This window comes from Micromys minutus (genome assembly GCF_963924665.1).
Source record: "Micromys minutus genome assembly, chromosome: 25".
Classification (NCBI taxonomy): domain Eukaryota; kingdom Metazoa; phylum Chordata; class Mammalia; order Rodentia; family Muridae; genus Micromys; species Micromys minutus.
The window spans coordinates 6,893,732-6,909,792 of record NC_137960.1 but is presented as its reverse complement, the minus strand read 5'-3'; the positions used below and the strand labels follow the sequence as shown (position 1 = coordinate 6,909,792).

The following is a 16,061-nucleotide window of genomic DNA, read 5'->3' as shown; positions in this document are numbered from 1 at the left end:
AGGAGGAGAAAAATGAGAAGGAGGAGGGAAGGAGGGAAAGAGATGGAGAGGGAGAGCTCCTCTGCCCCAGCCTGCTCCCAAGGCAGACATGACTAATCGGAGAGAGCATCTGATATCTGTAAGGGTAGACTTAACTAATTGGATACAGAATCAGATATCTGCAAGTAGCTGAGTAGCTGTGCTGCCTTCCACTTCTTAGCTCAGCCACCTGCCCCCCACTCAAAGAGTTGGAGAGTTAGTAAAGAAATGTCAGGACTAGGACTCAGGAGCCTCTACCCCATGCCCCAGGAGGGTCCTCTTCTAGCAACTTAGTTTCTATAGTCTTTCCATCTTGAAGCCATTAAGAAAAGACTCCCCCTCCCTCCCTGCTGCCCCCTCCCCTGCTCCTGGGGACATTTGTGACTTGCATTTGCTCTTAGGTACATTTATCATTCCATTGATTCCTTCTGAATTAAAAAACAAACCAACAAAACAAAACAGAAACACCACTGTGGCCTTCAGCACCATGCCTGGCAAAGCTGGCCCTCCCACCCCAGGTCTCAGAGTACTGTCAGGCACACACACCCTCGCAGACCCTGCCAGCCCTGGAGGGGTTGGCATCCCTGGCTGTGAGGCACCGGCATGTGTAGGAGCCCTCCAGGTTGATGCAGCGAGCGGCTGGGTGGCAGTCGTGTTCCGAGTGTGCACACTCGTCCCAGTCTGTTGGGAGAGGAGGGAGTGTCGGTGAGAAAGGGGCTGGGCTGGTCAGGAAACAAAGGGGTAGTGAACGAAACCTTTCTGCCCTTCCTACAGAGAACCGTTGGGCACTGATGGGTCTCCTGAGGCTCGAGCTGTTAAACACTCAACATGAAAAGTCTCTATTTGGTTGGTCCTGTATTGAGGCAAAATGAATTAATTACAGGGCCACAGGCGAGCAGCTGACTGACAGATGTAGTACTGTGCCCTGATCACCAGACACAGGGATCTCCCCTCCCCCACCTCCACTATCCCTTACCCCCACCCCATGGACCCCAGTCTCCCTTTGCTGTGTGTTGGACTAGTGACTGCAAAAGGAAGTCCAGAGGGAATGATCCCACTTCGGGAGGAGCCTGTGGCCCTGGCCCTTGCTTCTCATACAGGAGCCCAGGATATCTATGGTTTACACTTTCATTTTATTCGACTTTCAGGTAAAGGGAAGACTGGCTCAAACTATTGCTGCCTGGGCAACTTGTGAGCTGACGGTGTGCCCTGTTGCCCTGAGAGACATACCTTGCACTAGTGTCCCCTGCTGGTCAACCTGGAACACAGTGTTCACAGACAGAAGCTGCAACATGGGTTCCAGTGTGCTGACATTCACTAGGCGGTCAGGATCTTGCAGGGTGAGTCTAAGTGTCACCACCAGACTCCCTGCCTGCAGAGACACGATCTGCATCCTCAGCCTCTCTTGTCTGTACATGTCAGAAATGACCTGGGGGAAGGAGTTTTCCACCTAGCCAGGAGACACACATGGCTGCTCAGATGGCTGGTAGGAATGTCCCCCTGCCCCCAACCATGAGGCCCACCCAGCTCTTCCTGGAACAGCCAGGGAGACGCACAGCACCCACAACAACCCAGCCTCTAACTGTCTTTGAATGGAACGTGTGTGTGTGTGTGTGTGTGTGTGTGTGTGTGTGTGTGTGTGTGTGTGAAATACAGAGCCGGTCAGCTTGATCGATGAGCTTACTGACAGGGAGGGCCTACCAAGAAAGTCCCAAGGACCTGTAGCTGTGTCCTCCTTACTGGGGAGATATCAATCTCTCCTCCACTGTCCTGACAACCATCCCATAAGCAGTATGATTAGTTTTGGGAGCTCACCACTACCACCGCCACCCTAAGCCAAGACCCTTCAAGAGCTGCTCCTGGGAACTAGGCAGGGGGATCACCTCCAATCCAAGGTCAGTCTGAACCATATGATAACCTCTAAGCCAGCTTAGGATGCAGACTGAGAGCCTGTCTTTTAAAAACTACAAACAAAAAGAGCAGGTGTCCCTAGAGGCAGTTATGAGGAGCAGCTCCCCAATAGTCTTTGCACACCCTGCACATAGAAGACCCTGGCTCCCTTTGTTCAAGACTCTTCCCAGGGAGGTTGGTATGCACAGTAACCTGGGGACCTCAGGATGAGGGCTCCCACCAGAACAAAAGACAAGCCCTTCCACGGTCAGCATAGCAAACATAACCTCCTCTTCTGGAACGTGATTTAGGGTCTACACAATCTGGGCTCCCTAAGCCAGGGGCTGCTCCTGTTGCAGACACAGAGGTCTTCATAGGTATTTCCCTGCAGAGTTTCTGGGAGGAGCAAGATAGAGAACCAGCATCATCTGATTCTCGGCCACCTGCTGTGCTGTGACAGTCACTTTGCCCCGGATAGCTGGAGAAGTCAGCTTTCTCCCCAATCCAGAACCTATGTTGTCTGGTAAATACTGGCTCTGTTCTCTAGGCCTGGCACTGGTGTCTCCTGCCAACCACAGAGGGCAACAGACGCTAAGACTGGTGGCAGAGACTTGCTCAGGAAGCTACTAGGAAGCCACACAGACAGGATTAGAACATCCTAGGGCAGAGGTTTGTACAGTAAGTCCAGACATATGATCAAGATGCTAATTGGATGCAGGATTGCTGTACCATGAGGGGCTGTAGTTGGCGGGGTTGACCTCAGGCTGTTACAGGACATATGACTTTGCCCAACCACAGGGACGAGCCAGATTGAAGATGTGTATGTATGCATGTGTGCATGTGTATGTGCATATGTGCATGGGTGGGTATGTATATGCACATGTGAGCATGTATATTACATATGTCTACATGTGTACACATATGAATGTCTGTGTGAATGCATGTATGTGTATGCTTTCCTTTATGTGTGCATCCTTGTTCTGAGTACTTGAAAGCAGGCCAATGGTCCGCCCTCCTGCTACCTCATGAAACAGCCGTTGAGAAAAGTCCCAGAATTCCCTGCTGCTGCAGTTGAGAATCTGCTCTGTCAGGTTACAGTTCATGATCCGTAGGGTGACTTGGAAAACCCGGGCATCTGAGAGAGAAGTGACACAGATTAGTCAGAACCCTGGGAGAGGAAGTCACATGCTAGGTGGCAGAATGTTCTACAGTCCTGGGCCAGCACTGCTCACTCAAAAACCATCCCAGGCTTTCCCTAAAGCCTCTTCTTCTATTGGGACAGCTTTTAAAGAAAATAAATCAAGACACCAGTTTTAGGCCGAGATGCTCAAACTGGAGAAATCTACACCAGGAATGGTAATGCTGACACTTGCTCTGTAGTGAAAGAATCAATTCAAGTCAGAAACATGCTGTCAGCTGGGGCAGGGACACTAAGTCACCGGACTTATAGGAGCCAGTTTTCAGGTTGTACAGGTGTGGTCCCAAGGCTGTCCTTTCTTGGGGTGTAAAAATATACTGAGTCCCAGGCCTGGCCAGGTCTCCATGTTCAACCACTACCCATACCCATGACCAGACTACTGGTTCTGGTCTGCCAGGACCTGCTAGGTTTCAGCATAAAAAGTGTCACCACTTTGAACTTGAGAAACTAGTAGAGCTGGTCCTCTGCCACGAGGTTGCCTGTCCTTGAGATGCTGGGAACCCATGTCTCTTTTATGGGAGTAAACCCAGAGTGCACAGGCATTGGGGTGAGTTCAACTCCAGTCTGCCATACTCTCTAACTATTGGCAGTTAGCCACAGATTAACTCCAGCCTGGGACAGAGAGCCCTGGGCCCACAGGGCTCAACCCACAGGAATGTTGCTAAGGCTTCAGGGAGCTCTTATCCCTGAGGAGGCATTCTTTCCAGAGGACACCTGGAACCAGCTCCTCACATGCTGTTTGTCCTGCACCCATCCTGTGATAAGCTTGAGCCACTGCTGGAAGGGAATGGCTTTTGTAATGACAATGACCCTGACCCAGCTGTGCTAGGGGAGGGACAGGCCAGAGAACCTAAGACCTCAAGAGCCCCTTCCTCTTTCCACACCACAGCCTCGGAACTAAGGAAGCCACCTCATTACCTTACCTAGCCTGGTAAGGTCTGTAGGTCACCATGACTAGGCAGAGCCAGACAGGCAACCTATAAAGACTGGATGCCCGCATCAGCTGTCCCCCTGTACCAGAGGTCTGAGCGTATGCATGTGTCCTGTAAGTTTGGAGAAATCTGTCCCTATTGGCACTGGCAGGTGGATGCAATGAGCCACAGGAAATAGGATGTGCTTTCATTCCATTAAGACACTATTAAGCTGCTCCGGCCCCGATAGCAGGAGGCTATTCGGACGATCCTGTAGGAGTCTGAGCGGCTGAATGTCTACAGCACACCGTGATCTGTAGCAACTTTCTCTACCTGACAACATTCAGGTATGGCAGACTATCAGAAAGCAGGTCTCCACGGATCTTGTGGGTCAACAAGCAAGGAGCCCATGTAAGCATCATGCAGCACTCTGTCCAGGGTGGGATGATCAGAGGACACACAGGTAGTCAACCCTCCCCCCTCTACGTTCAGGAAGAATCATGTGACATGCTAGGGTCCCAGAACTCTGGGACAGAGAAGCCCACTCCAAGGAGAAGCACGGCTTTCAGACTAAGTACCTTACCTGTCTTGACAACCAGTGTGTCAGAGATATTGGCCTGGCACCCCAGGTAGCTAGTCCTCACTCTGTAAAGAACTCCAGACTCCAACTCAGGCACAGCCAGAGTCCGGCCCCTTGTCCAAGTGCTTCTGAGTATTTCTTTGCCTTTGTAGACTTGAACAAGGAAAGTGTGGTTCTGAGTGGAATCCAAACTCCAGGACACGTGGAAACTGCTGCTGGTGACATTAAGTGCCACAAAGTCTCGGATTAGAGGGCAATCTGGGGAGAGAAATATATGTGGGCTTCAGAGAGGAAGCTTCTCAGCTTCGGTTCTAACTGCTCGCCCGACTGGGTGACCGATGCGCAGGACAACACTCACTCGTCTTACAATAACTAACTTACTTAGTTTAAAACGAAAGGTAGAAGGCTGAGAAGATGGCTCAGTAGATAAACCGATTGCCTCAAAAGTGAGCTATGGACCAGATCCCATGCCTGGTTGTCATGACAGCTGCCTGCAATTCCAGCACCTCTGAGGCGGGGATAGAGGGTCACCACCTCTCACCTGGAGCAAGCTGGCTAGAGAATCTAGACAAGTCACACTGATGAGCTCTGGCCCAAAGGATATAGTGGAGAGCAATTGAGGAAGATTCTCAATGCCAAACTCAGATCTCTGTGTGTGAATGCACATATGTGTATGTGCACATGCATGCACCAATAAACACAGGCACATGTGTACATACATCACACAGGCATAGACACTAAAGTGAGTAACATGGTAGGGAGAGACTGAGAAAGTCACCTGATGATGTTGCCTGGCCTCCACTTGCACCCACACACAGAAGTTAGAACTGTCTATGGGAACCACGAAACCATGACCGAAAGAGGTCTATAGTAAAGGCCTTTGTGCTGTGCTTTGGCCAGGGTGCGTGTGTAAAAAATATTTCTCAGCATGCATTTCCAGGTTATGGGCATGCCAACTGCATGTACACAAGGATTTTATCCTGCCTACCTCCAGCCATTGGCCTAGGAGTCAGACTGGGTTTCTTCCATAGCCCCGTTCTAACTTTCCCATCTAAAAATGAGCTCTAAGGAACAAGCAAAGTACTGGAGAGCGTCTATTCTATAACTAAAGCAGAATTCAAGCTCCGCTTTGGGTGGACCAACACTTTGGCTCTCCAGTGGTCGCTGGCAGTGGGAACTATGTAAGAAGTAGGTGCCTCCAGGTGAAGCATCAGAGGTTTTGCACCAGAATTTCAGTTCTGCTAAAAAGAAGATGTGATCAGGACTTTCCATTATTTTGCAAAAGTCATAGTAAAGAGGAAAAAAATCCCTTAAATTATATGGGTTTTCAAAGCCTTTTGTGTCAGAACTTGTAGCTACAGTTGGGGAACTAACCCAATCATTAGAGTGTTTGCTTTGTGTGGCAGTTTGAGTGACAATGGCTTCCACAGGCTCAGATATTTGAATGCTTGTTCCCTAGTTGGTGGAACTGTCTGGGAAGGATTAGAAAGTGTGGCCTTGTTAGAGGAGGTATGACACTGGGTTGGGCTTTGAGGTTTTAAAAGCTCATACCATTCCCAGTTAGTGCTCTCTTCCTGTGCTTGTAGATCCAGATGTGAGCTGTCAGCTGCTGCTCCAGCAACACAACTGCCTGCTGTCATGTTCCCTGACATGATGGTCATGGACTCACCCTCTGAGACTATATGCCCCAAATAAACTCTTTCTTCTATAAGTTGTGCTGGTCATGGTTTCTTATCATATTGACATAAAAAAAAAAAACTAAGACACTTGGCAAAAAATAAAGGACTTGAGTTCATCCCCAGAATCCATTTTTGTTGCTGTTTTAGGAGACAAAGAGTAGGCTGTGGCCTGTGCTCATCATCCGAGCACTGAGGGAGGCATATCACCCATGGGTCAGTACCCTGGCCTGCTTGTAAGAGCAATGACTTCAGTGAGAGACAGTGTCCAAAGAATGATCCCTAAGGCTGCTCTCTGGACTCTACACACACACACACACACACACACATATATGCACACCTACACATGCACATATGCATGTATGCACACATGCATATACATTTATGCATATATACACGTGCATGCACACAGGTCCTGAACACACATAAATGAGTGCACATTTTCATGCACACATACAGAAAAAGGTCTCAAAGGAAGCTTGCTTTCTAATGGTATGAGGATTTTGACTTCTCAAGATACATGACTGTTTCCTTCATTAAACAAATAATGGGGGCTGGAGAGATGGCTTAGCAGTTAAAAGCACTGACTGCTCTTCCAGAGGTCCTGAGTTCAATTCCCAGCAACCACATGGTGGCTCACAGCCATCTATAATGGGATCTGATGCCCTCTTCTGGTGTGTCTGAAGACAGCGACGGTGTACTCATATAAAGGAAAAAGGAAGAAAAGGATATAGTGATATACAGTTAGATATACAGATAACAGCCCATCCCCCTCTGCTGCCAAGATCCCCAGAATCAAATTTAGTACCTAGTCCCAGTTCTCCTCCAAGCCCCTTGTCATGCTAGTTGCCTATGCAGCAAGCTTCCCCATATCTCTGATCCATATCAGGACGGTGGGCTTAAATCGCTAGAAGCCCAAGTGCCCTGCCTCTGCTGGACAGGACTGGTGACTGGCAATCAGCTCAGCACCATTTCCCGAGTACACTCCTAGGATGCAGAAGACAGAGTGCTTTGAAGTCTCAGCTACAGGAGTAGATGTGGGCCCGGTTGTTCACTTGACGACTCTCCCAGTTGCATTCTATCATCTTGTCCCAAGCTGGAGTCATCTGGGAAGAGGAACCTTAGCTGAGAAAATGCCTGTGGGCAACGCTATGAGTACTTCTTGATTGATGTGGGAGGGCTCGCCTCATCGGGTTAGTGCTACCCTTAGGCTGCCCACTCCTGGGTATAAGAAAGCAAGCTGAGTAAGCCATAGAGAGTGAGCCAGTAAGTGGCATCCTTCCATGGGCTTGGCCTCAAAACCTGCCCCATCTTAACTTCATTATGGACTGTGAGCTATGAGCTAAAATAAATCCTTCCTCCCCCAACTTCCTTCTGGTCATGATGTTTATCACAGTAACAGAAATCTAGGGCAATGATTTTTTTTTTCCCTCAGTGGCAGGGAATTTGGAGCCTGTGGGCAGCTGCAGCCCCAGCCTGACTGTGTTTCTTAACCCCCAGCTCTGGTCACTGGGACCCTGAAGTGGAGAGTTCCTTCTGTTCACTGCAGGGCCTCAGGAGCAGGTGCTTTACAGGAAGGAGAAAGGGAAGGAGAGAAGGAGAGAAGGAGGAAGACAGGGCTACACTTGCCCTCTCAGAACTATGCCGCAAGCCTTGTGTGTGCTGTTTCTGTGGTTGAGACACACGGCCAAGCATTGCTGAGTCCACACATGTGGAAGACAGGGATAAAGTAATACATTAGTCAACAAGGAAGTGGGGGCTGGGAGTTCACCCAGAAGCCAGTGAGCAGCCTCCATGATCCAGTTTCCCAGCTACCACTCCAGTATACAGCCCGCCTAACTGGCCCGTAGTTTCAAAGGGTGTTAAGGATAGCTCTGATTGGATAGGATTTAAATAAATCAAGCCCCTTTGGAAAGAAGGCAGATGATGGGTTAGGAAGAGGCCAAAGGGTGACCAGTTGGCAGTGCACATGGAACCTCACTCTCTCGGGTCCAGAGGTTCTTAGATTGCAGGGATAAGAACTCTGCGCGTTGACTGCCAGGAGACCCTCCAGGCACCTGTGAAAGTCGATCTAACCTTGGCAGAAAGGAAATCGTCTCCAGCCCAAAGGTACACCTGCAGAGGGCAGCACTGCCTCGAGATGTTTGTGTGACGACCTTGAAGAACGCACAGTTGACAGAGTCCACAGCCAACCGACCTTGACCTACAGCAGTGCCCATTTCACAGCCCAAGATTCATTTAACCCTATGCTGCCAAAGGGGGGTGAATTCACACCTACCTCTGTGCCAGGTAGGCACAGGGAAGTGTGCAGGTCAACACTGCTCATACGGTGGCGTCTACAGGAACAGGGCTACACAGACTCCATGGTATACCTTCATAAGGACTGTGACATACAGGCCACCTCGCACCCAAGCTGTCTATGACTGCCAGGAAGCCTTTCCTCCGTGTGTGCCAGCCCTGTGAGACCAGTGAGTCCTCACCCCAATCCCAGATAAGATATCTTTCTATGGCCCCACTTAATGGAAGACAACACCAAGGCTAGGAAGGTCAGGGGCAGAGTTCACTTGCTCTGCTCCTAAGCTATCCAACCACAGGGTGGGGAAGGCACAACGACCTTGAGAAAGCCCGTGTCCAAAGCCCCAGGGTTCTTATGTAGAAAAGGAGCCTGTGCAGGTGCGATTAAGCCCAGGGTGGTCCTAGGTGCAATCACAGAGGAGAGATTGGAGAAAGGACCAAAAGCACTGACATTAAAAGCTACAGGAGCAGCCGTGAGCCAAGGAGCGAAGGCAGCCATCAGAAAAGGCAGGAAGCAAAGCATCCCCGAACACTCCAGAGGACCCTCCATTCAACCATCCAGCCCAGCGGTGCCTGTTTTGAGCTTGTGGCTGCCTGGACTCGGAGAGGACACTGTCCCATGATTTAAGCCAGGCTGTCTGAGGTGCTTTGTTACAGTGGCTACAGGGTTGGTTATACATCCTCAGGTCCTGTTTAGTGAGTTTCCAGGCAGCCTTCCCGTACTGGGCAGAGAAACTTGTGAGGGAGCTCTTTGTGCTGAAGGAAATAGACAACTCAGCACCCTAAGGCCAATCTGCCTCTGCAGGACCCTCCCACAGTGTTTTAAAAAAAGACTCTCCTCACCCCCTCTTTTCCAGACACTTGGGTTCATCCTTCACCAGCCAGGATGCCCTCCTGTGGTCACTCTGAAGCTTAACATGGCCCTAGGAAACAACACTCGATTCTTGAGTTTTCCCGTGATCTGAGAGTGTGGGGACCTCCATCCTCCAGCTTAGGGGACACCACTGTCACAAGAACACCTGTGGCCACCTGAGAGAGACCCCGAAGATCTGTCTTGATGACTCTCCTTTATGGAAGGAAGGGGCAGGAAGGTCACGAGACCCTCACCTGAGATTCCAGCCATGTCTTCCTTCAGCCCTGCTTCCAGCGGCATGTGGTCTCCGCAGATGCTAGAGGGTGGAAGGCTTACTGGGTGGAGGCTACATCTAAGCAAGTATGGGGGGGGGCGGTGGCGTCATCCACACTGCTATGAGACTTGTCATTGATGTGACTGTTTGGTAGCCATCTCTGTGCCTGTGGGTGAACCCATGCTAAGCTTGGAACCCTCTCTTTGGTCTGTTGTTGGAGCCGTATGTCAGGTGGGTAGATAATCTGTTCACACAGCAAAGCACTTCAGAAAGAAACCTTGATCTTCCAAAAAATCCAGGCCAAAGGTCTTGCTCTGTGGCTCTCGATGATCCTTTTGGAGATGTTCAACAGAGTCACCAGGGCTGTAGGTCTGGGCTCTTGGTCCTTCCAGGTGACCCAGAGCCATCTCCCTCTGATCAGGGACACGGGGACACCGGCCTTCATGAGATTTCTCTGCCAAACTGTTCCTCTCTTCTTTGGCATTCAGCCATAAGACTTGGGCTGAGGCATTGAAGACGGACTCAATCAGACATTCTGGTTATTGTAATCAAACTCGAATTGAAGCCACAGGATTGCCTGAGGGAATCCAACCTTATTCCGTGTCAGCCCTGCTCACTCGGGCTGTCGGCATCCCTGCTCACCAGGCCAATCTAAGTGGCAGCTAAAAACCTGGCAGGTGCCAGTTTTTTATATGGAGATTATATGGGGGAAGAGCCAGGCCTTCCCTCAAGCAGGACACATTCCTAGAATAGCAAGGTTGAATCATGCAAGGCTTCTTTGGGCTGTCATCTTGGGCAAGAATCCAGCTGCCCCGTGGACCATCCATTGGGTGACTGATTTCACAAGAAATACATCTGAAATTTGAGCTGTATTTTCCAGTGACTTTGCACAGCTCAGGCAGTCCAACAGAGTGCTCATTTGTATTAGCCTCTAAATTTAAAATACATGCGGATTTTTATAGCAATATGCAGCAAAAACTGGCTCAGAGTCTTAAATCTGGAAACACACACATACATGCATGCATGCACACACACACACACACACACAGACACACACACGCATGCATGCACACCTATTCCATCTTAGAAAAGCCTTCCCTTGTCACATTCCCCATCTGTCCTCAGTCCTTGTTCTGGAAGGTTATTAAAAGCTTATTCTGCCTATGGCATAGAGAGCCTAGCATCTTATCAGACCATTGACCACAGTCAAAATGACAGTGTCTCACAGCCTGTCTTCCCACTGCAAGGACAGGGTTCTCAGCCTGGAGTCCACACACCAGGGACTCTGTGACACATGGCACACAGCAAGCTCCCTGGAATGACGGTGTGTGAGGTAGGCACCCCAATTATGCAGAAGTCTAAAGCTCCTGGGGTCCCCAGATAGAGGAGGACTTTGCAGGCAGAATGGGAGTTGCTAGCTGTCTGACTTCATTTGCAATACTAGGGGACCCCAGGAACAGAATCTTCAAGGTCTTTATATTACAGAGATGTACAGAATGACCTTACTATGTGTCTTAGTTAGGGTTTTACTGCTGTGAACAGACACCGTGACCGAGGCAACTCGTATAAGGACATTTAGTTGAGGATGGCTTACAGGTTCAGAGGTTCAGTCCATTATCATCAGTGTGGGAGCATGGCAGCTTCCAGGCAGGCATGGTGCAGGAGGAGCTGAGAGTTCTGCCTCCTGTTCTTAAGGCAGTTAGGATAAGACTGACTTCCAGGCAGTTAGGCTGAGGGTCTTAAAGCCAACACTCACAATGACACACCTACTCCAACAAGGCCACACCTTCTCCAACAGGGCCACACCTCCTAAAAGTGCCACTCTCTAGGCCAAAAATATACTACAAACCATCACACTATATCTGGCATTTTCTCAAGAGATCTGTAGCTTTTGAGCCCTAGGGCATGGTCCACTATTTTTCTGTTACTAGAGTTGAGTGATATGACCTGTCACCTTCAGGGGAAGGAGGGACATGGGGAGTTTCAGCAGAGCTTGTGGACACAAAACTCCATGGGTTTCTTCCACTAAGGAGAGAGTCTGTGGCATGGGGTTTCTATCTAGATCTCTACCCAGCACCAGGATGCACCATGAAATAATGCACTGTGCCTGGAATTCAGAAATCTGCAGAGAAAACATTTGGAGATAATATGACCACCAGGGGCCACAGGAGGCTAAGAGATATTACTTCACATCCTACCCGGAAAGGTGACAGGCTGGCCGTATCCAGAATCCAGCCTGGATATCCTTGAGACACAGAGTCTCTGTTTTGTAAAGGGCAGAGCCAGAGCTGCCTTCATCCTGGCTGTGAGGTCCACTCTGCTGTCTGTGTATATAAATACCTGCAGCCATACCTCAGCACTAATGGGGTACAGGGATAATGAGAGGGGAATCCCCACTCTAAAGCTGAGTACCCATCACAGAATCTCATGGTTTTTCCAGGGTGATCGTCACAAAGTTCAGCCCATAGGATGGCGTGGGGTCTCTGTCTAGGTCTCTAATTGGTCCCCACCCAGTACCGGGATGCACTGAAGATATGCACCGACCCCTGTGCCGAGGGAGGCCAGAATACCTGTGATGACAAGGGGTAGAGGCAGAGGCAGAAGGGAAAATGATGTAATTTGAAGTAAACAGCTCCAGAGCTCTCAGGGATAATTGGTAAACTCAGTCGAGATACATGCTCAGACTTCAAAGGTGGTAATGAAGAAAATACCACAGTTCGGAGACTGGATATTAAGGAAAGTTGTACCTTAGTTACAAAGGGACAATAACAGGGTGTGTTATTTTGGCTATCAGGATGAAGGTTTATGATTATGGGAGGCGGGAGAAGAGGGAGGCTGGCCAAGATGTTGCAAGATGGCCCAGGGGTGGAGGTGGGAGTGAGATTGCTGTTGTTCTGGATCCCACACACTGTGTTTGTGTGTGTGTGTGTGTGTGTGTGTGTGTGTGTGTGTGTGTGTGTGTGTTCGAAGTCCCATAGCCTCCCTGTCCCCACCTCCAGTGTGGTTTTTATGATACCCATACAAAGCCAGAGATGACCCCAGTTCATCCCTTTGGGATTGGTATGAATATCCCTCGAGTCTCTATGTCTCTTTTTGTTGTTGTTACAGGATATTTGATCACATTGTGAACTCTGAGACCGTGAACAGGAAAAGCCTTGTTATGGTGTGGCTCAGCCCTCCCACACACCTTTTATCCAAGAGTTTTCTGTTTACCATAAAGAGGTGGGGGTGTGGCTCACCTTTAACCCCAAGAACTTGCTGTAAGCAAGGGCTAAATAAAGTCAACCGTAGGTCAAGGGCAGGGCATGAAAGTAGCTGACAGGAAGTGAACATAGGAAAACCCAGGAAAGAGAATTAAGACAGCATGGTGAAGAAGACGCCTTTTCCTTCTGGGACTTTGGTGGAGTTGGAAGGTCAGCTGGGTGCTTTCTCTCCCTCTCTGAGCTAACAGGCCTTCACCCCAGCATCTGGCTCTTGAGTTGTCATTTGGTAAAATGGAACGTTTGGGATTTTGGGTTTTTGTTGTTGTTGTTTTCTTGTTTTGTTTTGTTTTTTTTTAATAACATCTTTCAGCACCTCAGGGAATTTGCAACTTTCCCTTTCCTGTGCCCCCCAAGCACACTCTGCATGTCTGAGAGCAGGGTTCTGACCTGGACATCACATTCCCTGTATAGGCCATGCATTAGGCAGCTGCTGTGTCAAGGACTGACTGCAACCTGCAAGACTGCAGGGGCCCAGTAGCCATTCTGCACCTGGGAGCAGAGGAGACAAAGGGCTGCACAAGACAGTACCTTTACACAGCATGGCGCTGATGGATCTCCAGGTCCAGAGGCCTAAGGCTGGACATCTAGCAGGGACTGTGAATCAGCCAAAATGGCCGATAGCAGTGTGCCGAGGGCGGGGGGTGGGGAGGGGATGTGTGGTGATGGAATATAACCATTCCTAGAAGAATGTCACCTTTGTGTGATTCTACATAACTGTGGCTTTGAGATCAGCACTGGGCCTTCTCCAGCCCGCCTGTGTCTGTGTCTGTGCCCGTGTGCACCTGTATGTGGCCCATGTGTGCCAGCATGTGCCTGAGTGCCTGCTCCTGTCTTCCTTCCCAGTAGCTTGGGTGTCAGTGAATACGTATCTCTTATCTGGCCGGGACTCCTCAGGTTCTCTTCGACCTCTCAGCCTCCCTCGACCTTCCTCTGCTCCCGGCTTTGGCGCCTAGACGTCACATCCTCACTGGGAGGAGAGCCAGAGTACCTGAGGTCCGTGAGTTGTCATCTACCCTAGACCTGGTCTTTTTGTCCCTCTTACGCCGCCGTCGGAAGCCTACATACAGCATTACCTGCATCAGTGTGGCTCAGCTTCTGGGAAGGCAAGGCGGTCAGCTGCTGGGGTGACACACATCTGTAGGAGCCCTCCAGGTTCTGACACTGTGCTCCTCCGGAGCAGGCTTGGAACTCACTGTGAAGACACTCGTTCACATCTATGAAAAAAGGAGGACCAGTCAGGTCACGGGAAGCTACTTCCTCATTCCCCACGGGGCCTCCCACGGAGTCGGGCAAGACCTGAGCATGCTCACTCGGCGATCTCAGGCTGCTGCTGTAGCCCGGGCTTGTGGCTCTGGGGCTAGCCTCAGTGGTCATAGTATGATAGGGTCTAAGAATAAACCAGAGGAACCAGAAGTTTCCTGAGCTGAGAAGAACATTCTGGAACATCGCCCAACATCTCCAGCTGGCCTGGACTTTTGTGTCTGTCCTCCTCAGCTGCCTCACAAACAGCCACTCTGTCCAGGCTGAAGAGAGCAAAGCTAAGCGGTTTCATATCTAAATATGTTTACGTATAAGCTCATGGTCACCCACAAAGCGCCAACCCCTTCCACTGCGGGAAAGTGTGTGATTATTATTATCTTCACGCATGTTCTACCTGTCTGTGCATGTGATTTATGGAGAGAATCCATTGGACCACGACGACCTCATGTTATGACAGCCTCTAACCCTGATGTAGATGTTTTGAAAGCCACAGGTGTTATAATTTCTTTCATTGAGAGTCTGCATTTTCCATGTGTCATAATCTGAACTTTTCAGTTTAGTGTTCCATGGACAGGTAAGGAGTGTGCTAGGGAAAGGAAGACTCTGTGTGAGTCAATGTGTATGAGTGTGTATGTGTGTCACTGTATGTGAGTGTATGTGTGTCCATGTGTGTCACTGTATGTGAGTGTATGTGTGTAGAGTGTGTATATCAATGTGTATTTGAGTGTGTGTGCATGTATGTATTTGTGTATGTATGTGTGAATGTGAGTGTATGTGTCAATGTGTGTCAGTGTATGTGAGTGTGTCATTGTGTATAAATGTGTGTGTGAGTGTGTGCATGTATGTGTGTAGATGTGTGTGACTGTGTTAATGTGTATTTGAGTATGTGCATGTGTGTGAGTATGTGTGCATGTGTGTGAGTGTGTGTGCATGTGTGTGAGTGTATGTGTATGTCAATGTGTGTGTCAGTGTATGTGAGTGTATAAGTGTAGGTGTGTGTGTAGTATGCACTGGGAGCAGGTGCTGATGGAGCAAAACTAGTTCCTCAAATCCAAACATAGGAACTTGAGTTTAAACTTGGTTTGGGCCAGAATGAGAGGAGCCAAGCCACACATGCTCTACGGAGCAACACACCTAAACCAACCATCTCCCACGTCAGAGCTTAGCCTGCTTTAACAGGACCAGCTCTAGCCCCAGAGTTGGCTTGGCAGTGTCCCCAGAGGGCAGGCTCACCTTGTACCTGGATGCTGGTCACCTCATAGACCCGATTCACCATGTCATCCAACATGGCGGAGACATTGGCTACAGTCATGAACCGTGGAAAGCCCAGCAGCAGCCATGACACCGTGGTGAATGTGTCCCTGCCACCAGTTGAGGTCAGGTAGTGTACAGCTGGGTTCAGGGGCTGCAAGGCACTGGTGACCTGGGAAGCAAAACCAGAGGATCAATGGTAGAAAGACGTCCTATGCAGGGGGCAGGGCCAGAGGCAAGGGATGCTGAAACACACACACACACACACACACACACACACACACACACACCTGTCTACCCAACAGTAAAGAAAGGGGTTGGGTTGTGATTCAGTCGGTAGTGTTTGCCTAGCATGCATTGAAGCCCCAGGTTTGATCCTCAGCACCACATAAACTGTCCACTAACTCTAGCACTTGGAATGTGGAGCCAGGAGAATCAAGTTCAAGGCCATCTTTGATGACCTGGTGAGTTCAAGGCTAGCCTGAGCTACATGAGATTATTTGAAGGAGATGAAGATGATGAAGAGCAGGAGGAAGAGGGAGAGTAGGAGGAGGAAGGTCAGCTGGATGAGGGATAGCAGGAGGAGAAATAA

At 49.6% G+C, this 16,061-nt stretch overlaps 1 protein-coding gene across 1 annotated transcript in view; it reads right to left on the bottom strand.

The window, feature by feature from the left end:
- The window catches only part of UMODL1 (uromodulin like 1), a gene marked incomplete at its 5' end in the record, with an annotated part of 55,026 nt that overhangs the window by 22,751 nt on the left and 16,214 nt on the right, over window positions 1–16,061 (bottom strand). The window contains 6 exon segments of the mRNA XM_080938339.1: window positions 565–699; window positions 1,249–1,468; window positions 2,931–3,043; window positions 4,601–4,855; window positions 14,032–14,172; window positions 15,452–15,641. Coding sequence (XP_080794465.1) covers window positions 565–699; window positions 1,249–1,468; window positions 2,931–3,043; window positions 4,601–4,855; window positions 14,032–14,172; window positions 15,452–15,641 — 1,054 coding nt within the window.